The sequence below is a fragment of the Theropithecus gelada genome, chromosome 5 (genome assembly GCF_003255815.1).
Source record: "Theropithecus gelada isolate Dixy chromosome 5, Tgel_1.0, whole genome shotgun sequence".
Lineage (NCBI taxonomy): Eukaryota > Metazoa > Chordata > Mammalia > Primates > Cercopithecidae > Theropithecus > Theropithecus gelada.
In genome coordinates this window covers 147207777-147225927 of record NC_037672.1, presented here as the reverse complement: position 1 = coordinate 147225927, position 18151 = coordinate 147207777, and the positions used below count along the sequence as shown (strand labels likewise).

General features: G+C 45.0%; 1 protein-coding gene across 5 annotated transcripts in view; it reads right to left on the bottom strand.

Annotated features, from left to right (window-relative positions):
* The window catches only part of DCLK2 (doublecortin like kinase 2), a 178269-nt gene that overhangs the window by 2621 nt on the left and 157497 nt on the right, over positions 1 to 18151 (bottom strand). For 4 of the 5 annotated variants that reach the window (XM_025386569.1, XM_025386573.1, XM_025386572.1 and 1 more), the window contains 5 exons: positions 13894 to 14027; positions 13299 to 13376; positions 6983 to 7079; positions 6282 to 6362; positions 4980 to 5096 (listed from right to left, as the gene is read on the bottom strand). In XM_025386569.1, coding sequence (XP_025242354.1) covers positions 4980 to 5096; positions 6282 to 6362; positions 6983 to 7079; positions 13299 to 13376; positions 13894 to 14027 — 507 coding nt within the window. Of the gene's footprint in view, positions 1 to 1270; positions 1354 to 4979; positions 5097 to 6281; positions 6363 to 6982; positions 7080 to 13298; positions 13377 to 13893; positions 14028 to 18151 lie in introns of all 5 variants that reach the window. The other variant, XR_003119558.1, reaches the window with a different exon arrangement.

Sequence of the window (18151 nt, the reverse complement as noted above, 5' to 3'; positions counted from 1 at the left end):
ACCTGTAGTCCCAGCTACTTGGAGGCTGAGGCAGGAGGATGGCTGGAGCTCAGGAGTTTGAGGATACAGCAAGCTAGGATCACACCACTGCACTCTAGTCTGGGCAACAGAGCGAGACCCTGTCTCAATAAACAAAACTCCCATACCTCTACAATTTCCAAGGACAATTTCAACTACCTGGAGAAAGGGTAACGGTGGAAAACTCCACTAAAAGATGCTCCCACCTACACGGGAAGCAGAGAGCCAGCATACAGGTCTTTCCTACCACAAAAGGTCTCCTGGGTACAAGAAAACCATCCCCCACCGCCCCCGTTATTTCTCCTTTTCTCTTCCTGTCAGGAGCACAGGGGCATGTGCAGCAGAAGGCAGGCTGGCAGTGCAGTTAGTACATACCATGGCCTTGGACCTAGCCAGAGCGAAGCAATGCAGGCGGCGGGAGAGGCAGAAGGCAGGAGAGAAGCAGGGACAGAAACTAGACTTACTTTCAACAGAAGCAACACGAGTGAAACAGTTTTGTCTATTCTTAAATTAAGGCATAAACCCAAATCCTTCCCCAACTTCCCCCTGAAACAAGGCATAATCCCCCAGCGAAGAAGGCAATGCCCTTGAATCCGTCCCTTCTCAAGTCTGCACCACAGGCGCCGAGTGACGGCGGCTTCTCGGCATTTCCTTCCCGCCACAAGATGGTCTCTCCTGGTCTCTGCAGCCGGGCGAGCCCCCCGGGGTACATGGGAGGCCGTCCTGCGTGCACCCTGCTCTGTCCTTTCTTACGCATGCTAAGGACAAGTCCAAGAAAATGGAGCTGTAATTCCACACCTCAGCCCTGCCTGAAACCAAGGCCTCGCCCATTAAATGATCTCTTATCCCAAAGGCTGGCTGAGAGTACACTTACTGATACAAACTCATCTTTGGAAACGCAGCTGGAGAAAGAACAAAAACCTTCACAAAGGCACCCATCCTAAGCTGCCCTTTCCAAAAAGCCACTTTTCACCTAAGTGGGAAACAGCACTGGCAGAACGACGGGACTCCTCCCGTGCTCTCACCAGCTGTTGGTCTGGAAAGGCAGGCAGTGGGTGGCAAGCTGAGAAGTTTTAAAATGAAGTTTTCCAGGGGCGTGCTTGGCTGGCTGGAAAGGATGTGAGTAGGTACAGAAGACCCACACCAGTAAGCAGCTGAGAGCCGGACGGCGGCATGAGAAACTGAGACAAGCATGCAGGCGTGAGAGGGGCTGAGGATGGGGTGCGCTGGTCGGGCACAGCATGGTGAATACCAGGATTCTGCTTCGGGCTCTCCCACTGTCTCAGCGGGGTAAAGAAGGAAACTCTGAGGTGCCTCTCAAACTGTCAAATCAAACTGTCAAATAAAACGCAGATAACACCATCAACTTTACTTTCTTTCACCTTTATGGACCAATTCCTAGCCCATAATTTTCTCACTGAAGCCTCAGGCCCCAACTCTGGGGGTGAGAACACCAGCGTGACAGCAGATGGGAAGGTCCTATCTGTAGGTGACACAGCAGTTGTCTGATGATTCAACCTCCAGTCGGTTGACACTATTTCCACTATCATTTGTATCTGCAGAAAACCAGGTTGGCCCCACAGTCTCAGTTATGAGTACCAGGGAGAGTCATTTTGAGGTTATTTTTAATATAAAAACACTTAAAACTGTTCCTGAAGACAGGACACACAGATGCACAGTGACGTGAGGAGGATGAGGATGAGGAGGACGATACAGCAGCGTCGCGAGTTCCCCCACACAACCATGCCCCGGACCGGGTCCTGCGCCAGGGGAGGACCAGCAGCAGGCCTTCCTCTCCCGCTTTTGGGGACAGCCCAAAATTCACAGGCTGGTGTTTTGGCCATCGAGAATGGGTGTCACCAGAGACAAGCCTGATTGAATTTTCCTGCAGGTCCTGAATGGGATCATGACATCAGCAGTTCCCCCGAGCTAACAGCCCGCAGAGTTGTGTAGGGAACACGGGGTTAGAGGGACACCCTGCCAACATGCGCAGAGTGACTACCGAACACACGTAAACACACAACATTCACAATCGCCATCAGAACTGCAAACAAAAGAGGGTTGTTCGTTTACACAAACACCCTGTCAGAGCCCAGGGGTTTGTTTTTTGACTGTTGAACTCCTCATCAGCAAATGGGAAATGGTATTTGTAAACCACACAACATAGGTTCTGTCTGAGGGGGTCTAAGCGTCATTATCCAGGACAGAGCCTGTAGAACGGCTAATCACTCCAGAACGTCAGCTCAGAGCCAGACAGAACGAGGCCAGGCACAGGCCTACGGCCGCTGATTCCTATCTGAGCCCCTGAGTCAAAAAGTGACCCCAGCAACGACTCCCTTCACAGTCTCTGAGCAAACTCTCCAAAGCCCTGGGCACAGGGTGGTTAAAGGTTCTTCCTCTCAGAAGACTTCATATGGTTATTAAATTCCGATCCCAACCAATCTCTCAAGGTTTTTCATGACATGTTGAGTATGCCAATTTTTAATGTTTTATTCTTCTAAATTTTCCAAGAAGCTGCCTTACAACGCAGCGCACGGCGAGGCTATGTACCACTGAGCCCATCCATCAATGCTAGCTCTCGCAAGGGAATCGCTGGAAACATTCTCGTGCTGTTGGCTCAATCAGGATGGTTCTTTTCAAAGTGTCTACGCTGTAATTCTTTGACAACTCGGACTTTCTCAGGCTTTCAGCAAAACACTGCTAAAATTCAAGGGAAACTACAACTCAAAAGGTCTTCCCACTGCTTTGGCACAGAGCGCCCCCAAAGTCCTGCAAGCCATCAAAAGACTCAGCTTGCAAACTCAGGCTCTGTCTGGAGAGAGATGGAGAGCACCCTTTCTGGCAGGGGAGCAGCTGGGGAGCTGCAAGGACACACAGAGAGCAGCCACTTCAATGCAGCCACCCCGGGGACAGAAGAGAATGACGCCCAGTGGGTGCTGAGAACCTGGTGGATGCTCAATCCATGTAACAGAGTGCTGCATGCTCGTAGGGGGTGTGGGGTGAGTGGGGTGTGTTGGGGTGTGGGGTGTGCTGGGGGGTGTGGGTGTGGGATGTGTGGGGGTATGTGGATGTGTTGGAGTGTGTGGGGGTTGTGGGGGTATGTTGGGGTGTGAGGGGTATGTAGTGTGTGGCGTGTGTGATGTGTGTAGGGCATGTGGGGGTTTGGGGTATGGGGGTGTGGGGAATGTGGGTGGTGGCGGGTGTGGGGGATATGGGGTGTGGGGTGTGTGTAGGGTTTGTGTGCAGTGTGGGAGATGTGGGGTGTGTGGAGTGCGGTGTGTGGAGTGGGGTGTGAGGGCTGTGGGGTGTGTAGGGTGTGTGTAGGGTATGTGCACGGTGTGGGGGATGTGGGGTGTGTGGAGGGGGGGGGGGGGGGGGATGGGGGGTGGGGGGGGGGGGGGGGGGGGGATGTGGTGTGTGTGGGGTGTGTGTAAGGTATGCGTGGGATGTGGGGTGTGTGGAGTGGGGGTTGTGGGGTGGTGGGGGGGGTGGAGTGGGGTTGGAGGATGTAGGGTGTGTGGAGTGGGGTGTGGGGGATGTGAGGTGTGTGGAGTGGGCAGTGGGGGGGGTGGGTGGGGTGGGTGGGGGGGGGTGGGGATGATGTGGGGTGTGTGGAGTGGAGGATGTGGGGTGTGTGTAGGGGTGTGGGGGATATGGTGTGTGTGAGGTGTGGGGTGTGTGTGGGGTATAGGGTGTGTGTGGGGTGTGTGTAGGGTATGTGTGGGATGTGGGGTGTGTGGAGTGGGGGTGTGGGGGATGTGGGGTGTGGGGGGTGTTGGGGTTGGGGGGATGTGGGTTATGTGTGTGGCTTCCTTACAGCTTCTATCTGGACCCTGCATCTTCCTAGGTAAGACTCCCAGATGACCATGCACCATGAGAATATGCCACTGTTTCCTTTCTAGTTGGGGAGGAAACAAGGAGGACCTTCCCAGAGGGCGAGAGGCCTGTCCCAAGTATGAGTGACAGAGCTGTGGAGATGGCCCATCCTTAGCTGTCAGAACTCAATGTGGTCACGGGGGGGCCCAGATGTGAAACTCAGACACTCATCACCTCAGCAGGTCTGATTCGAAAGCCGCTCCAGCCAATTCTGGCTCTGGGAAAGGCAGCTCCACCCCTGTTCTATGCTCCCGGGAGTGCGGTGGGGGGAACCGAGGTCCCTGCCTGGGCGGCTGGTTGGCTTCCACTGCTCCCAGGGAGCTGGCTTTCCAGCCCAGCGTCGCACTGGCTCAGGCCTGGACAGCTGCTGCCGGTGTGCTGCCCTCACCTCTGGTTCAATGATTTTTCCTTTTGATTCATTTACTCTCATGTCACTTTTCATTTTAATTTGTTGTGTTTATGTATTTAGAAAAGTTGCCTTAAGAAACATTTTGGAAGAAAGGCTGAAAAAATAAGGCCATCATTGTCACTGACATCTCATAAACTGTTAACCCTGAAAAACAAATATATATATATATATTTTTTCCTTGGTTCTGTACTTTTAAAAGCCCCAAACTGTTTTTTAGAAAACACTGATTTTTTTAAAACTGAAATTTGTTTAGCTTTGGCTGTTTCTTATGCCAAGTCTCAAAGAATAATTCACATCTCTAATCATCTATTTTTGAGGCCTTGAGTAGGCAGGGAGTTAATTCCTAACACAACAAATCTCACCAGGGCTTGGGAGTCTCTCTAGATGAGAAGGCAGAGACAAGAGTAGAAGCAGCTGCCCAGAGGGCCCGGCCGGGAGCTCCGTGGCACCTGGACCCCTCAGACCAGCCCTGTTGGTCCCTGCACAAGCCCCTCCACACAGTGCCCCAAGCCGGGGAGTTGCCAGACGAGTGCCCTCCACATGCCAAGCCAATCTCCGTATGAAATAGGACCATGGAAGGCACCAACTTCCATGTGAGGGCAGCTCCCAGCTATCTAATTCAAACACTTCAAGGCCGGCTCCACAGACAGGCCAGATGCTGCCACCTTCCACTCACCATGATGACGGAGACCCCGGTGGTAGTGCTGTTCTGTTTGGGGAGCGCATTATTAAAGTGCTGTTTTAGTTTACCTGTTACCTCAGCTTGCATGTTATTCTCCTGGGAGGCATCATCCTACAGGAAAGAAAAGAATCAAATACAATGCTTTTTCCATCCTCCCGTTTTAGTTGTCTTTTCCTTAAGAGTCTCCCTCCCAGCCCCACCCTCCTGACCTCTTCCTAAATGGGCCCCTCTTAGCCACAGAATTAGGGAAACAATGATCTTTCAAAAATAACTATTGTTATTCAGCAGTCCCAGGCCCTCAGAAAGACCCCACACCATTCCCTTTGCCCCTCAGTACTAGAGTAGGCCCAGGAGAGGGCACAGGTCTCCCGGGACACAAAGCAGGACACCCTTCAGGCTACTGAGACCCTCACCCAACGCACACGATTTAGTATGATCCTTCCCATGGAAGCATCAAAGGTAATTGTTTTTCACTTTAATCAAGAATTCATTTAGTTGTTAGTCTTTATTGCTTATAATAAACAAAAAAAAAATGTGGCATCTTAGCTACTTGGTCCAAGAGCCACATCATTTAGCCCAAGAGAGCAGCGAGCAGGGTCCAGAGAGACTGCACCCGGATGGCGAGTGGGTGGGGACAGTGGAGGTGCACAGGGAGCTCCCGAACCCGAGTCAACAAAGCCCTGGGCTAACTAAACTAACTTCACTCTCCTGGAGCCTCCCAGCAATGAGGGAAATGGATGGGAGAAATGTAATTCCCACAGTCCCCGTTTATTGGATGGTGTTTCCCTCCCAGAGACCACCTGAGCCTCTGGGAGGGAACTCTAGTCAATATCACGTGTCTCCACCCAGCTCTGAAGGGACCATGTCTCAGCCTCCCCATCAACAGCAGGAGGTCTCCTGAAAGCACGTGCCCTGAAGGCAGAGAGACCAGAGTCTGAAACAGGCTCATCTCCAGGGCAAACCCTGGAAACTCTCAAACCCTGGAACCACAGAAGACGAGAGAGAAGAGCCTCCTAAAAGAGCACTGTGGCCAATTCCATTTTGCAGATAAGGAAACTGGGGCCAAGAAAGGGACAGTGACTTGCCCAGGTGACTCGCGGGGCAGTTGGGACCCTGGTGCCAACTGCTTTCTTGGGGAGCCATCTTCATGCTACTTGCTCAATGGGAAAGACAGACATTCTATCTATCATGGAGCTTGGATGCATAACGTTTGCATGTGTAAACATCACAGTGAGGAACCGTGCTGTTGGCCACAGAGCACAGTGATGCCCATTCCCTGGGAATGTGGGTACTTACTGACACCCAGGGGTGACTCAGGATTTGTCCCGCGGTACACCGAGCTTCAACATTTACCTGAAGCATTTGACTGATTAATTCCTACAAATAAATAAACAAGTAAGACCACAGAGAAGGAGATAATTCAGTATCACGAAAGAAGATAATTCCAGCATAAATATAGAAATCTGAGTTTGTAGCAAGCACTTCAGAGAAGAGCCAGCACAGCTGTTAGCTGATTCAAACTTAAACGTGATTACACCTACTCTCCTAACGCCTTATAAGCAGTGCAAAAGAAGAGATGGTCTCTCCTGAGTCCACATGAAACTAAGATGTTCTCACCTAAGAGTTCTGGTCATTGTTATTATTCCACAGTCTAAAACTGCAGTATTTCTCCTTTTGGCAATTCAGTGTGTTCTGCAGTTCATCCCTGTATCCCGATGGGTGCCCAATACATATTTCTCGAGTAAATGAAATAATGGATGTTGAGAGCTTAGAGGAGCACAAGAGGACGGAGGGAAACCGGAAAGACGGCCAGTCCAACTTTAAGAATTTTGCCAAGAACTTCAGAGACCATACCATAGGATGAACTTAAAAGAACAACCACACAATAAAAGCCAAGGAGCTTTCTGCAATGCAATACCAAGAGTAGCTACAGCCCTGTGGAATGGGTGAGGACCCCACAACGTAATACAACCCACAGAAACAGGCCTGGAGGGTACCTTGGCAGAGTCCGTGATGTTATCCCAGTAGGGGGCCGGAAACTCCAGCTTCCCAGCCAAGATCTGGTCGAAGAGATCTTCCTGGAGATTGTTCTCGCTAAGCCAGTGACAAAGAAATGGAAGAAAAGTCAAAGTCACCGTAGAGTTTTTCAACAAAATGCCCACGGGAAGCGTGGGGAAAGGAGTCCAGTCTCTGGCTTTGACTTGGGCATTCCATATCTCAATTATGTATCTCAATTCCATTTGTAATGACAGAACTTTTCCTTTTAGACAATGAGCCAAAGAACATTTCCATAGGCTGAGGAATTAAAGAGACAGAGACAACGACTCAAACATTTGCTTAATGAACGCAGAGTTTCAGTTTGGGAAGATGGAAAAGTTCGGGAAAGGGACGGTGGTGATTCTTGCACACAATGTGAATGTATTTAGTGGTACTGAACTGTACACTTAAAAATGGTGAGAATGATTGATTTTGTTATATATATTTACCACACACACAAACACACACTCAAGAAAATATTGGAATCCACAAATAATGGAAATCCTCATTTCAGGAAAAAAAAAAAAAAATCAGCATCTGCCCTCAAAACTATCATGGCAACAAGAAAGGAAAGGCAGAAAATCTGAGTCCGATCTCCTTTCCCTTCTTCTTTCCACTTTAATAGCCAAAGGTCAGTGGAACAGCCAACATATGAAAAAGTTATAAGGAGTTCAGGATCTGGATAAAACATTCATGAAATAATTAGTTCGCTGTTGGAAACTGACTTTAAGCTCAGTCTGAGAGGAAGGGCCAACCCAAGACACCAGGCAGAATGGCACAGGCTGAGGCAAACCCATGCCAGTGGCTCACAGGGGCATCCCTCCCACCTGCGCCTGACCGTCCCACCCTCGGAGGCGCACTCACACAGTCAGTGCCTGATGAATACAGGCTGACCTGACTTCTCCTGAATGTCATCAAAATGTGGAAACACCACTGGGAAAGATGTCCCTAACCTCCCAAATAACTTAACCTCCAGAGCCCCCTCACTTGGTGGGTGCATCGATGGCTAGAGTGAGGAACAGCATCATTAGCTTTCCAGGCCATTACAAGGCCCCATAAGAAAGCTCAGAATGGCCTGTTGGAGTCAACATCAAAATCCAGGAGTGCAAGTTAAGTATTACCTGGCAAGTGTGCAAACATTTCTTGGAATTTCTTCACCCAGCCTTTGGGGTTTTGCTACCAACCCCATCAAAGGGGAACAAGGGCAAGCATGGTGTGCTGAGAAACAGACCATTCAGCACAGTGTCTAGACACAAATTCTAGGGCTGTTGTGATGACACGGTTCCCTCCTTCCTGTTCTATTACAAAGAGTAGAGTTGGCTGGTAATGCCTGTAATCCCAACGCTCCGGGAGGCCGAGGTGGGTGGATTACCTGAGCTCAGGAGTTTGAGACCAGCCTGACCAACATGGTGAAACCCTGTCTCTACTAAAAATTAAAAAAAAACAAAAATCAGCCAAGCATGGTGGTACACACCTGTAATCCCAGCTACTCCGGAGGCTGGGGCAGGAGAATCCCTTGAACCTAGGAGGCGGAGGCTGCAGTGAGCTGAGATCGCACCACTGCACTCCAGCCTGGGTGACAGAGCAAGACTCTGTCTCAAACAAAACAAAACAAACAAACAAAAAAACAAACAACAAACAAACAAAAAAGAGTCGAGTTTCTGAGCTTTGTAAATATTCAAGACATTTAAGAGCAAGCCCAGCTGAATGGACACCCATTGGTCCACGGAGTTTGGTGAAGAGGCACACTGAGGAGCAAAAGTCAGGACAGATAACTGGGCCAGGCAAGAGAAAGAGATTCCCACCACTATCCCAAAGAGTGATTTCCTGTGAATGCCCACAGGTTTCTTAGTGTCAGCATGTTTTCTTTCCTTTTCACTGTTATTTCCCTGCTGAGTGAGCTCAGCTTACTGCTCCTTCAAAGTGAGTACAGAATACATCTAAGATTATTAGATTTAGTGGAAAACTTCAGAAAACCAGAGGGCTCCAACATATGATGTTAGAAAAAGATATTAAAAATGAGCTATTTCCACAATCGTTCTTTTTAGTCATCCTTACCTATTATTCCACTCACCTCTCCCTTATTTTTTTCTAGAATCTCAAATATCTTATATTTTGTTAATCCATATAGCTTTTGCTAATAAATAGCTAAAAAGCTGGAAGTGTGTGCGCAGCAGTCATTTATAGCAGCTGGTTCTTGGCAAAATACCCTGAGTCAACAAACAAAACCATAGGGTGTCTCAGCAATGAGAATGAGACCCCGAAGTATCCACTGTGAGCTGCAAGAGCTTTGACAGTTGGGGCCTGCCCTGCACTAGAAAAACAGAAAGTTAATTTATCTTTCTTAGCAGTCATGTAAGAAAAACTGTTCTGATTAAATCCACACTGGATTTGGTATCACACTGATACTCCGCAATGTAGCTGAGATCCTTCAGGGCACTTTTAAATTCTAAAACAATATATAGCCTTTGGACCAAGGTGCTGTTAAGTCTAAAAATGTCCATTAAGAAAAACTTGAAAAACAACAAGAGAGTTTGTGCACACGCTCTCTTTTCAACGACAAAGCATTAAAATTCAGAAAAGGTAAACCTGAAAATGTTGTAAGCTATTTCCCAAATGATGTTCAAACGTTCCACTTAGAGCATTTTGCGCGTGTTTTAAGAGAAACAAAAACTTCAGTATAGTCATACAAATGATACTTTTTGTCAGTGACCCTAAGAGCAGACTTGCTTAGGCAACAACTAAAATTTTGGGTGCCTCTGAAAAACCAATCTCCTTCTCGGTAATGATGAATCTGATGTTGAAAAAGACTAGAGGGAGATGGTCCAGGCGCAGTGGCTCACACCTATAATCTCAACACTTTGACAGGCTGCGGTGGGAGGACTGCCTGAGGCTAGGAGTTCAAGACTAGCCTGGGCAACACTGCAATGTGGTCTCAGCTACTCAGGAGGCTGAGGGAGGAGGACTGCTTGAGCCAGGAGTTGGAGACTGCAGTGAGCTATGATCATACTACACTCCAGGTTGGTCAACAGAGACCTTGTCTTTTAAAAAATAAATTAAAAAGGTTAAAAAATAAAATTTACAGACTGGGCAACAAAGTGAGACCCTATCTCTACAAAAAAAAAAAAATAGCTGGGCATGGTGGTGTGTGCTTGTAGTGCCAGCTACTTGGGAGGCTGAGGTGGGAGGATTCCTTGAGCCTGGAGTAGGCTGTGATCACACCACTGCACTCCAGCCTGGGTGACAGAGCAAGATCCTGCCTATAAAAAATAAAATAAAATAAAATAAAATAAAAAGACTAGAGAAAGAACGAAAGATGCTACAGTCAGAGAAGCTAAAACTGTAAATTCCAAATAACAATTTTAGTTTAAATGCTTTGGGTTAAAGTTGTCTTTTGTATAAAACAAAGAGATTATTTTGAAATATTTGAAAGACTTTTAAGTACAAATGTAGACAATCTATTTTATACCAAATTTATTTACCATATACCATTTCGGTAATTTATGACATACATTTCTGTATTATGGTAGGTTATAAAATCTACCCAGAATGTTGCTGTATGCCATGAAGACACTTTAGTAACATGTTTTTAACATTACAGATTCTCTTTCATCACAATATGATATAAAAGAGGGAAAGCATTGTCTTAATTTTTAAAAGCTACCTGGAGGTCTATGGCCTGCTTCTGAAGGCAGCACATAAGGGCAGCAGCCTTCAGAACGTAGCTTTACTGCTTTTGATTAGCCAAACTTATCTCTAGACCCCACAAAAAAGCTGCTTCCCATTCAGTATCAATCCATGATAAATACATCCTGTTCAATTTGCGTCTCACTTTTGTTAAAAAGTAAAAAGCAGTGAAAAGAAAAAATTCTCAGGCTGCACCAGCAACTGGAAACACTAGAGGGAGTTGTGAGCACACAGTCCTCAAACTCATCCCCCAAGACCCTTTCCCAGCTGATCCCAGCTTGGGTTAGCCAGGGAAGGGAACTCCGCTGTAATTGGCCCAGGATCACCTGTCATCAAGATGCATTCCCCTTCTTCACTTGACCAACTCCCGAAACATGACATCACTGAGACCAGCCAAGGCCTGGTGTGACTGTAAAAATGGCCACGAATTATTCCCTTCCCACTATGTACTTAGCTCATTTTCTCCCACATTTACTCTGGGTTTGACTTGATTTGCTTAATGGCACACCAAGTGTGAGGTGAGCAGAGACTGAGGAAGTGCTCGGGGAGTAGAACTTGCCCTGTTTCTGGCTGCTGGGGAATCCTGCATCCACTCTCATGGAAGCCCAGGACAGTGCTTGCATGATGAAAGCACAGGGCCAAGTCATCTCTCTTGTCCCAGTGGACACTGAGCCACCTACCAGGCATGCAAGTGGGGCCATCCTAGACCATCAAGCCCCCACTGAGCCAGCCAGCTCAGAAGATTCACTCAACTGATCCATGCAATTGTTTCATACTCCTAACTTCAGGGGTAGTTTGTTACTCAGCAAAAGCTAACTGAAATGTGCAGTAATTCTACAGTCTGTGTAACCCACCTAGTCAACGACTTTGGTGGAAGACCATGATGTTGACGGCCAGATGAAAGTATCTTTCCACCTATAAAAACTCCACTAATACCACAAAGGTCTCACTCAAATGCTACATCTTTCATTAATGCTACATCCTTGTGATATCCCTGAACTAAGCACTCCCTCATGCTCTGCTTATTCTCTTTGATCAATAAGTCTTGTGAGGTGTGTCTTTATCTATAGCATAAGGCTTTCAAAAGTAGAGACTAACGTCTGTCAGTCTTATGTTTACCGCAATGCCAATTAGAAAATTGTTCAACTCAATGGAAAAACTGAGAATGTTAAAAAGATAATCCTTTCAACTTTTCTGTATGTTCGAAAGTTTTCATAATAAAATGTTGAAGGGAAAAGAAGATAAAACCATTTTTCACTTACTGACCCAGAACAACACTATAAACACCATGCCATAGACTAAATGTTCATGTCTCCCCAGAATTCCCATGCTGAAACCTACTCCCCACTGTGATGGTGGTAGGACATGGGACCTTTGGGCAGCCATGCTATTGTTAAGGGTGGAGCTCTCATGAATAGGATTAGTGCCCTTACAAAAGACCCCAGAGACTCCCTTGTCCTTTCCACCGTATGTGGTTAGGGTGATGAGACGGCTCTCTATGAACCAGGAAGTGGGCCCTGAACAGTCACCAAATCTGTAGTACCTTGATCTTGGAATTCTCAACCTCCAGAACTGGAAGGATGAATTTTCTGGTATTTACAAGCCACACTATGTACGGTATTTTGTCATGGCTAGTCAAATAAACTAAGAGAAACCACGACCTCAGGTTTTGTTCACCACTGTATTCCTAGCACTTAAAATCATGCCTGGTACACAGTAGCTACTCATTAGAGAGTTACAAAATGAACAAAGGAAGAGATTAAAGTTAAAAGAGGTCAAGAAAACTCAGAAGAAAACAGAACATGCACGGTTAGATGAACTTCTGCTTCAGAGTAACTCATTTGCTCCAGAGGGGAAGATGAAACTCATCAAAAGAGCTGTGGCTGAAGCCCCTCACTCATCTCCTGCGCAAAGACTGCCGGGCCAAAGAGTGTGCTCCGTGCCTGGCTCACACACCCTGACCATTGTCAGGGGCCAGCTCTGCTCCCACCAGGTGAAGCAAATGGTTACCAAGACTCAGTCAGTCTGTGTATTCCCAGGCCTATTTATACCACAAGTGTTTGTAATTCTATTCTTAATTAAATGTCACGTGAACCAATAAAATGAATTTTAAGAAGAAACAGATCCTGTTTCTATGAGAACACAGCTGAATGCTTTAGAAAGATATAAAAATTGCTCTCAGTTATAACTGAGTGTGCGAGATCACTACGAAGAACTGGAAGACGACACACCTGGAAGGATTCCGACTGCTTCACAAGGCTCTTTAAATTTTGCTGTCATTTGAAAAAATGGAGAAACTGGACATGGCAGACACCGTATTATGGGTTTATTTTTATGAAAGAATGAACACTGAAAACTCAGAGGACCAACCAAACACAAAGCAAAGGCCTTCACCTCACTTATCTAAAGTATGCTAATGAGAATACACATTAATAGGCTGTAAATTAAAAAGTGAAAGGTTTTTTATGTAATTTTTAACTGGCATTTTTAGTGACCAAACAGTCCTGACTGCCAGGAGCAAAGTGTCTGCTTCTGGACCCAAGGGAGAGTATTTGCAATTCAAATACAGTCGCCCAAAAGACCGCCTACCTTCGGAATGGTGGGAATCCACAGAGAAGTATGTATGTGATCACGCCAGCTGCCCAAATGTCCACCTTCAGGCCATAGCTAGGAAAACAAAGTGGGTGAGGGGGAGAGAAATGATGACTCCCAACAACCTTCCATGGTACTGCAGTATTGCCTTTAATCGTTGGGAAAAGGATTACTTTGGTGTTATTCATTTCATTTCACATAGAGATGAATGAATCACCCTTTAGAAAAAGGCATCTGTTTCTGCCAACCTAACCACAGTCTTGCTGACTACTACCATATTCTCAAGAGAGGCCTTGGGACACAAGTCCAGGCCAGGGCTCTGACCAGGTAAGCATAAAGTCTGCTTCCTGAGGTCAAAATCATGGTGCAGGCAACAGACTCTCTCTTCTTTCCATTTTCCACCTTCACAGGAGGCACTGTATACACAAGCAGCAGCAGCAACAAAACACCTTTCTCACCAACTGTATACACAAGCAGCAGCCGCAACAAAACAGACCTTTCTCACCAACTGTATACAGAAGCAGCAATAGCAACAAAAACAGACCTTTCTCACCAAAGTTCAAGGACTAACCAGGGCCACCAGAAGTCTTACCCAGTTTCAGCAATGATTTCTGGAGCCACATAAGTGGGTGTGCCACAGACTGTGTATAAAGGGCCTTCTACCACAGTAGCAAGCCCAAAGTCTCCCAGTTTCAAAGACTTGGTTCCATCGGGATATTCACACACCTGAAACAGAAATCAACCAACCATCAGAAGGTTTTTTTTCCTCAACAAGTGCAAGAGGGCTCTTGGAATGAGGCAGAAAGGACACAAATACATTTACTGTTAAACTCCAATGAAATCTCTCCTTGTGATTCTTTTTTTGAAGACAGGGTCTCACTTTGTTGCCCAGGCTGGAGTGCAGTGGCATGACCACAGCTCACTGCAGCCACAACCTCTGGGCTGGGCTCAAGTAATCCTTCCCCCACCGAACTCCCGCCAAGTAGCTGGAACTACAGGTACATGCCACCACACCAGGCTCATTTCTTTATTTTTTGTAGAGACGGGGTCTCCTTATATTGCCTAAGCTGGTCTTGAACTCCTGGGGTCACGAGATCTGCCCACCTCAGCCTCCCAAAGTGCTGGGAATACAGACGTGAGCGACCATGTCCGACCCCTCCTTGTGATTCTAACACCATTGATTTATCTTTGTTGCTTTAAAGCGCTTTTTCTCTTCAGAGATTTTGCACAATTGTGTGAAATTGGGAAAAAATATTTTCCACTTTTGCAGCAAGTTCCTTACCTAGAAGTACAATGAACACACGTGCTTGCTTACACAGTAGTTAGGGTGTAGGCGGGTGTGTACCTGATGGGCATGAGAGAGGCCTCTAATCCTGGAGGTGGAAACTGACCTTTATTTAGCATTTACTGTGTGTGACATACTTGAGAGCCCAAGAAATGGTGTATTAAGAGTCCACCAAAGCACTTGGTGACCTCCACGGGACTAGCATGTTTAATTCAGAAAATAAAATTGGGGGCAGCGACGGGGTCCTTGTTGTCCGGACAGTCAATGATTAAATATAAATATCAGATAGGGGAAAACCTTAGAAGTTTAGAAAGAAAATGACCTTTGGGATCAGGCAGTCTGAACTTCCATAACAAGTCCACACATCTGGTTGTGTGACTTCTGAAAGTCACATAAGCTCTCTGAGCACATTCCCTCATTTAGGAAGTGTGATAATGCCAGTACCTCCCTTGTGAAGTTGGTGTGAAGGTGAAATGAGACAAAGCTCAGAACAGGGCTCAATAAATGCTCCTTCCTTGTGGGTAATGATAAAGGCGAAAAAATAAAAGTAAAAAAATTAAAAATGTTCTTTCCATTTCCTGAAAGGACTGGCTGATTAGATAATTATCACATTGGAAAAGGTTTAAAAATGCTGGTGGAGATGTGACTGTTTATGCTTAAAGAACCTTTCTAGAAAGCATTTCAGCAATATATAGCAAATTTCTTTATATCAATTATAACCTTTGACCCAAAAGTCTACTTCTCAAAACCTACTCTAGGGGAATACAGATGGACCCAAGGATGCTAATCTCAGAATTTGTCTATGACTTTTAAAAACTAAAGGCAACATAAATGGGTAACAGGGCAATGACTAATTATGATACATTACCATAATAAAATATTACATACTTTCTAATAAGTATTTTTCAAATATATTAATCATATGGGAAACAGTCACTATTACACAGAGTTAAAAAAGGCACAATTATATATAAAATACTCAAAAATGTTAACAAGTTTATCTCTAAGCAGTAGCATGAAGGATTAAATTAATTTTCTTTATACTGTTCAGTGGTTTCTAAAATGTTTACAATGAACATGTGTTGGTTTCATAATAATTTCATATATAAGCAAAATTATGGGATAAATATAACTTTAGAAAGTTACATTCTAAGTGGATAGTTTTGGAAGCAAACAAGTGCATATGACAGCATAATTCAGGTTTCACCATGCAATCCTGAACCTGAGTGTACACTCTGTTTGTCTCTTGGATGTCCATTTTGAAAACATGGAATTTCAGAGAATAAACTGCTGCAGAGACCTAGTCTAGTCTATACTCATTGTAATGCCTGTTTCTATTTTTCTATTTTAAGCATATTTAGTTTGCTTTGTCTCACATTTTGCTGAACCAGATATTTATCTCAACTACTATTAGCTGTAGAAGGAGAAAAATTTAGAAAATGATGTTTTTTCAAGATAAGCATGTTAGCAACATCATCCATTAGTCTGCTACTTAATGAGGGGGAGTGATTTAAATAGTCATCAGTAAAAAGCATGGAGAACCACAAGGCTCCCCCAGGCCAGTAATTCCCCAAGTTTTAAAGGCATTTTAAAAAGGACAGCGGTGAAATACCTCCCTTACCTGTGATGTCCTTATCCATTTAATAAGAATATGTTTCACCTTTACTATCTGAATAACGTTTTCCAGTCTTACATACTGAATATACATCCCTAACACATATCTTTGACTTTAAAGTTCACAGGAGTAATGATGAAGATTTTGAGTTCCTCATAGATATTTACAACTCTGAGTCAGCCCACAAGTCAGCAGAAACATTTCCAAAGATATGAATGATTCAGCCTAAAGTAATGGATTCCAGATTCTTAGTCACGTCATAGTCTTAGGAAAACTTTCCACCCATTATGTTTAATGTAAACATTAGCAAGAACAATCTGATATAATTATAGTTAGAATTTATAATGCTTTTACCAAAACCCAGACTTTGGAAAGAAATTTCCTAAGTAATTACAGTGATAAGAATGTTATAAGCACAATTTCCTAACTGTCTGTATCATGAGAGTTAAAACAAAAAGTTTTATAAATGTCACTGTTATTTTGTTTTTACAACTTAAAAACATACTCTTTAGGTACAATTTTTGAAAAATAGTGTTTATTTTAAAGACTCCATTTAGTGATGCCTAGGGATATTCAAAGGTTGCTGACAGATACTCAGAAGTCCCAGAAGTCCTGTTTTTCACATCCTCTATAAAGAATTCAGTCAGACGCAGGAGCATAAATAGAAAGGGACTGAACAGTCTATAACTGCTGAATTATGTCTGTGCAAGTGATATTCCTTGGCTAAACATCAAAAAGGAAGTGTCATTAGGGGCAGACAAGCCTGAAATCATATTTTATCTGATTCATCTCTCTTCAATGCTAGACACAGAAGCAAATATGTCTTAATATGAATACATTTCAGATCTTAGTGGGAGATTGTCTTCAAAGCAGGAAGAAATTATACATATATATCTCTCTAGATAGATACAGAGACATATACAGCATTGCTTTAAAAACAATTGCCTTTAATAAAGAGGTGACTAGATGAACAGGGACTCCAAAGGCTCTCTGGCAGAGTTCAGGTCTCCCCAGAAACTGACATTCTCGAGGACTTTGAAGATTTCAAAATTCTTCCAAACATTATGTCACTGGTCTTCTTGAGCCACCCCACTGGGCAATTAGGAAGAGAACTGTTACCTCCATTTTACGAATGAGGAGACTGAGGCGCACAGCACTCAGGTTACTAGTCATATGGCCAGGCAGGGGCTCCAGCCAGGACCATTATTCGTTCCACAGCACCATTCTGCAAGATTCGGTATCTGAAAAATAACTGGATAGGCCTGCCAGAACCCTGACTATAGCCTGCACTTCCTTACAGATTTTGAGTGAATTTAAACAATAACAACGGTGAAAACTCCAGCCCTGCAGTGTTCAAACGCCCCACCACAAGCTGTGAGATGCTTCTGTCAAAAGTTGCTCTCAGAACGCAAAAATAAAAAATGCGAGGAATGCAGATCCCACATACAAAATGAACACTGCATGTTCTCTAAATAAAATGTCAACTTCATGATTTAGAAGGACTTCAAATATGAGAAACCAACCCTCTTCTCTTCTCTCCCCTATCCCCAGAACTCCTGGACAACCTGAATTTATCACTGGTCTCTCATAGTTAACTCTGACACGGCACCACCAGGCTGTAACTCACAGCATTAACGGCCACCCCTGTGCTCCCTGACACAGCTACCAATACATCTCCACTGGCAGGGTTTTAAATTATGATGCTGCTTACCGGAGAGGGGGATGCAAATCAGATGTCTGAATGCTCTGGTGTTTAAAAACTGAATTAGTTCTTAGAGCAAGAAGAGGCCGACAGTCACTCTGGGTATTTACTTTTAGTATCTCAGTGGCACCCTCTCCTCCCAGGCCAATACCAACCTGCTGACTAAATCTAGAAACTGCCGAGTGATCTAGTTAGGTTTTTGATGGCAAACACATTTTACTGAGATATATGAGGCTAAGGTTGTTTCT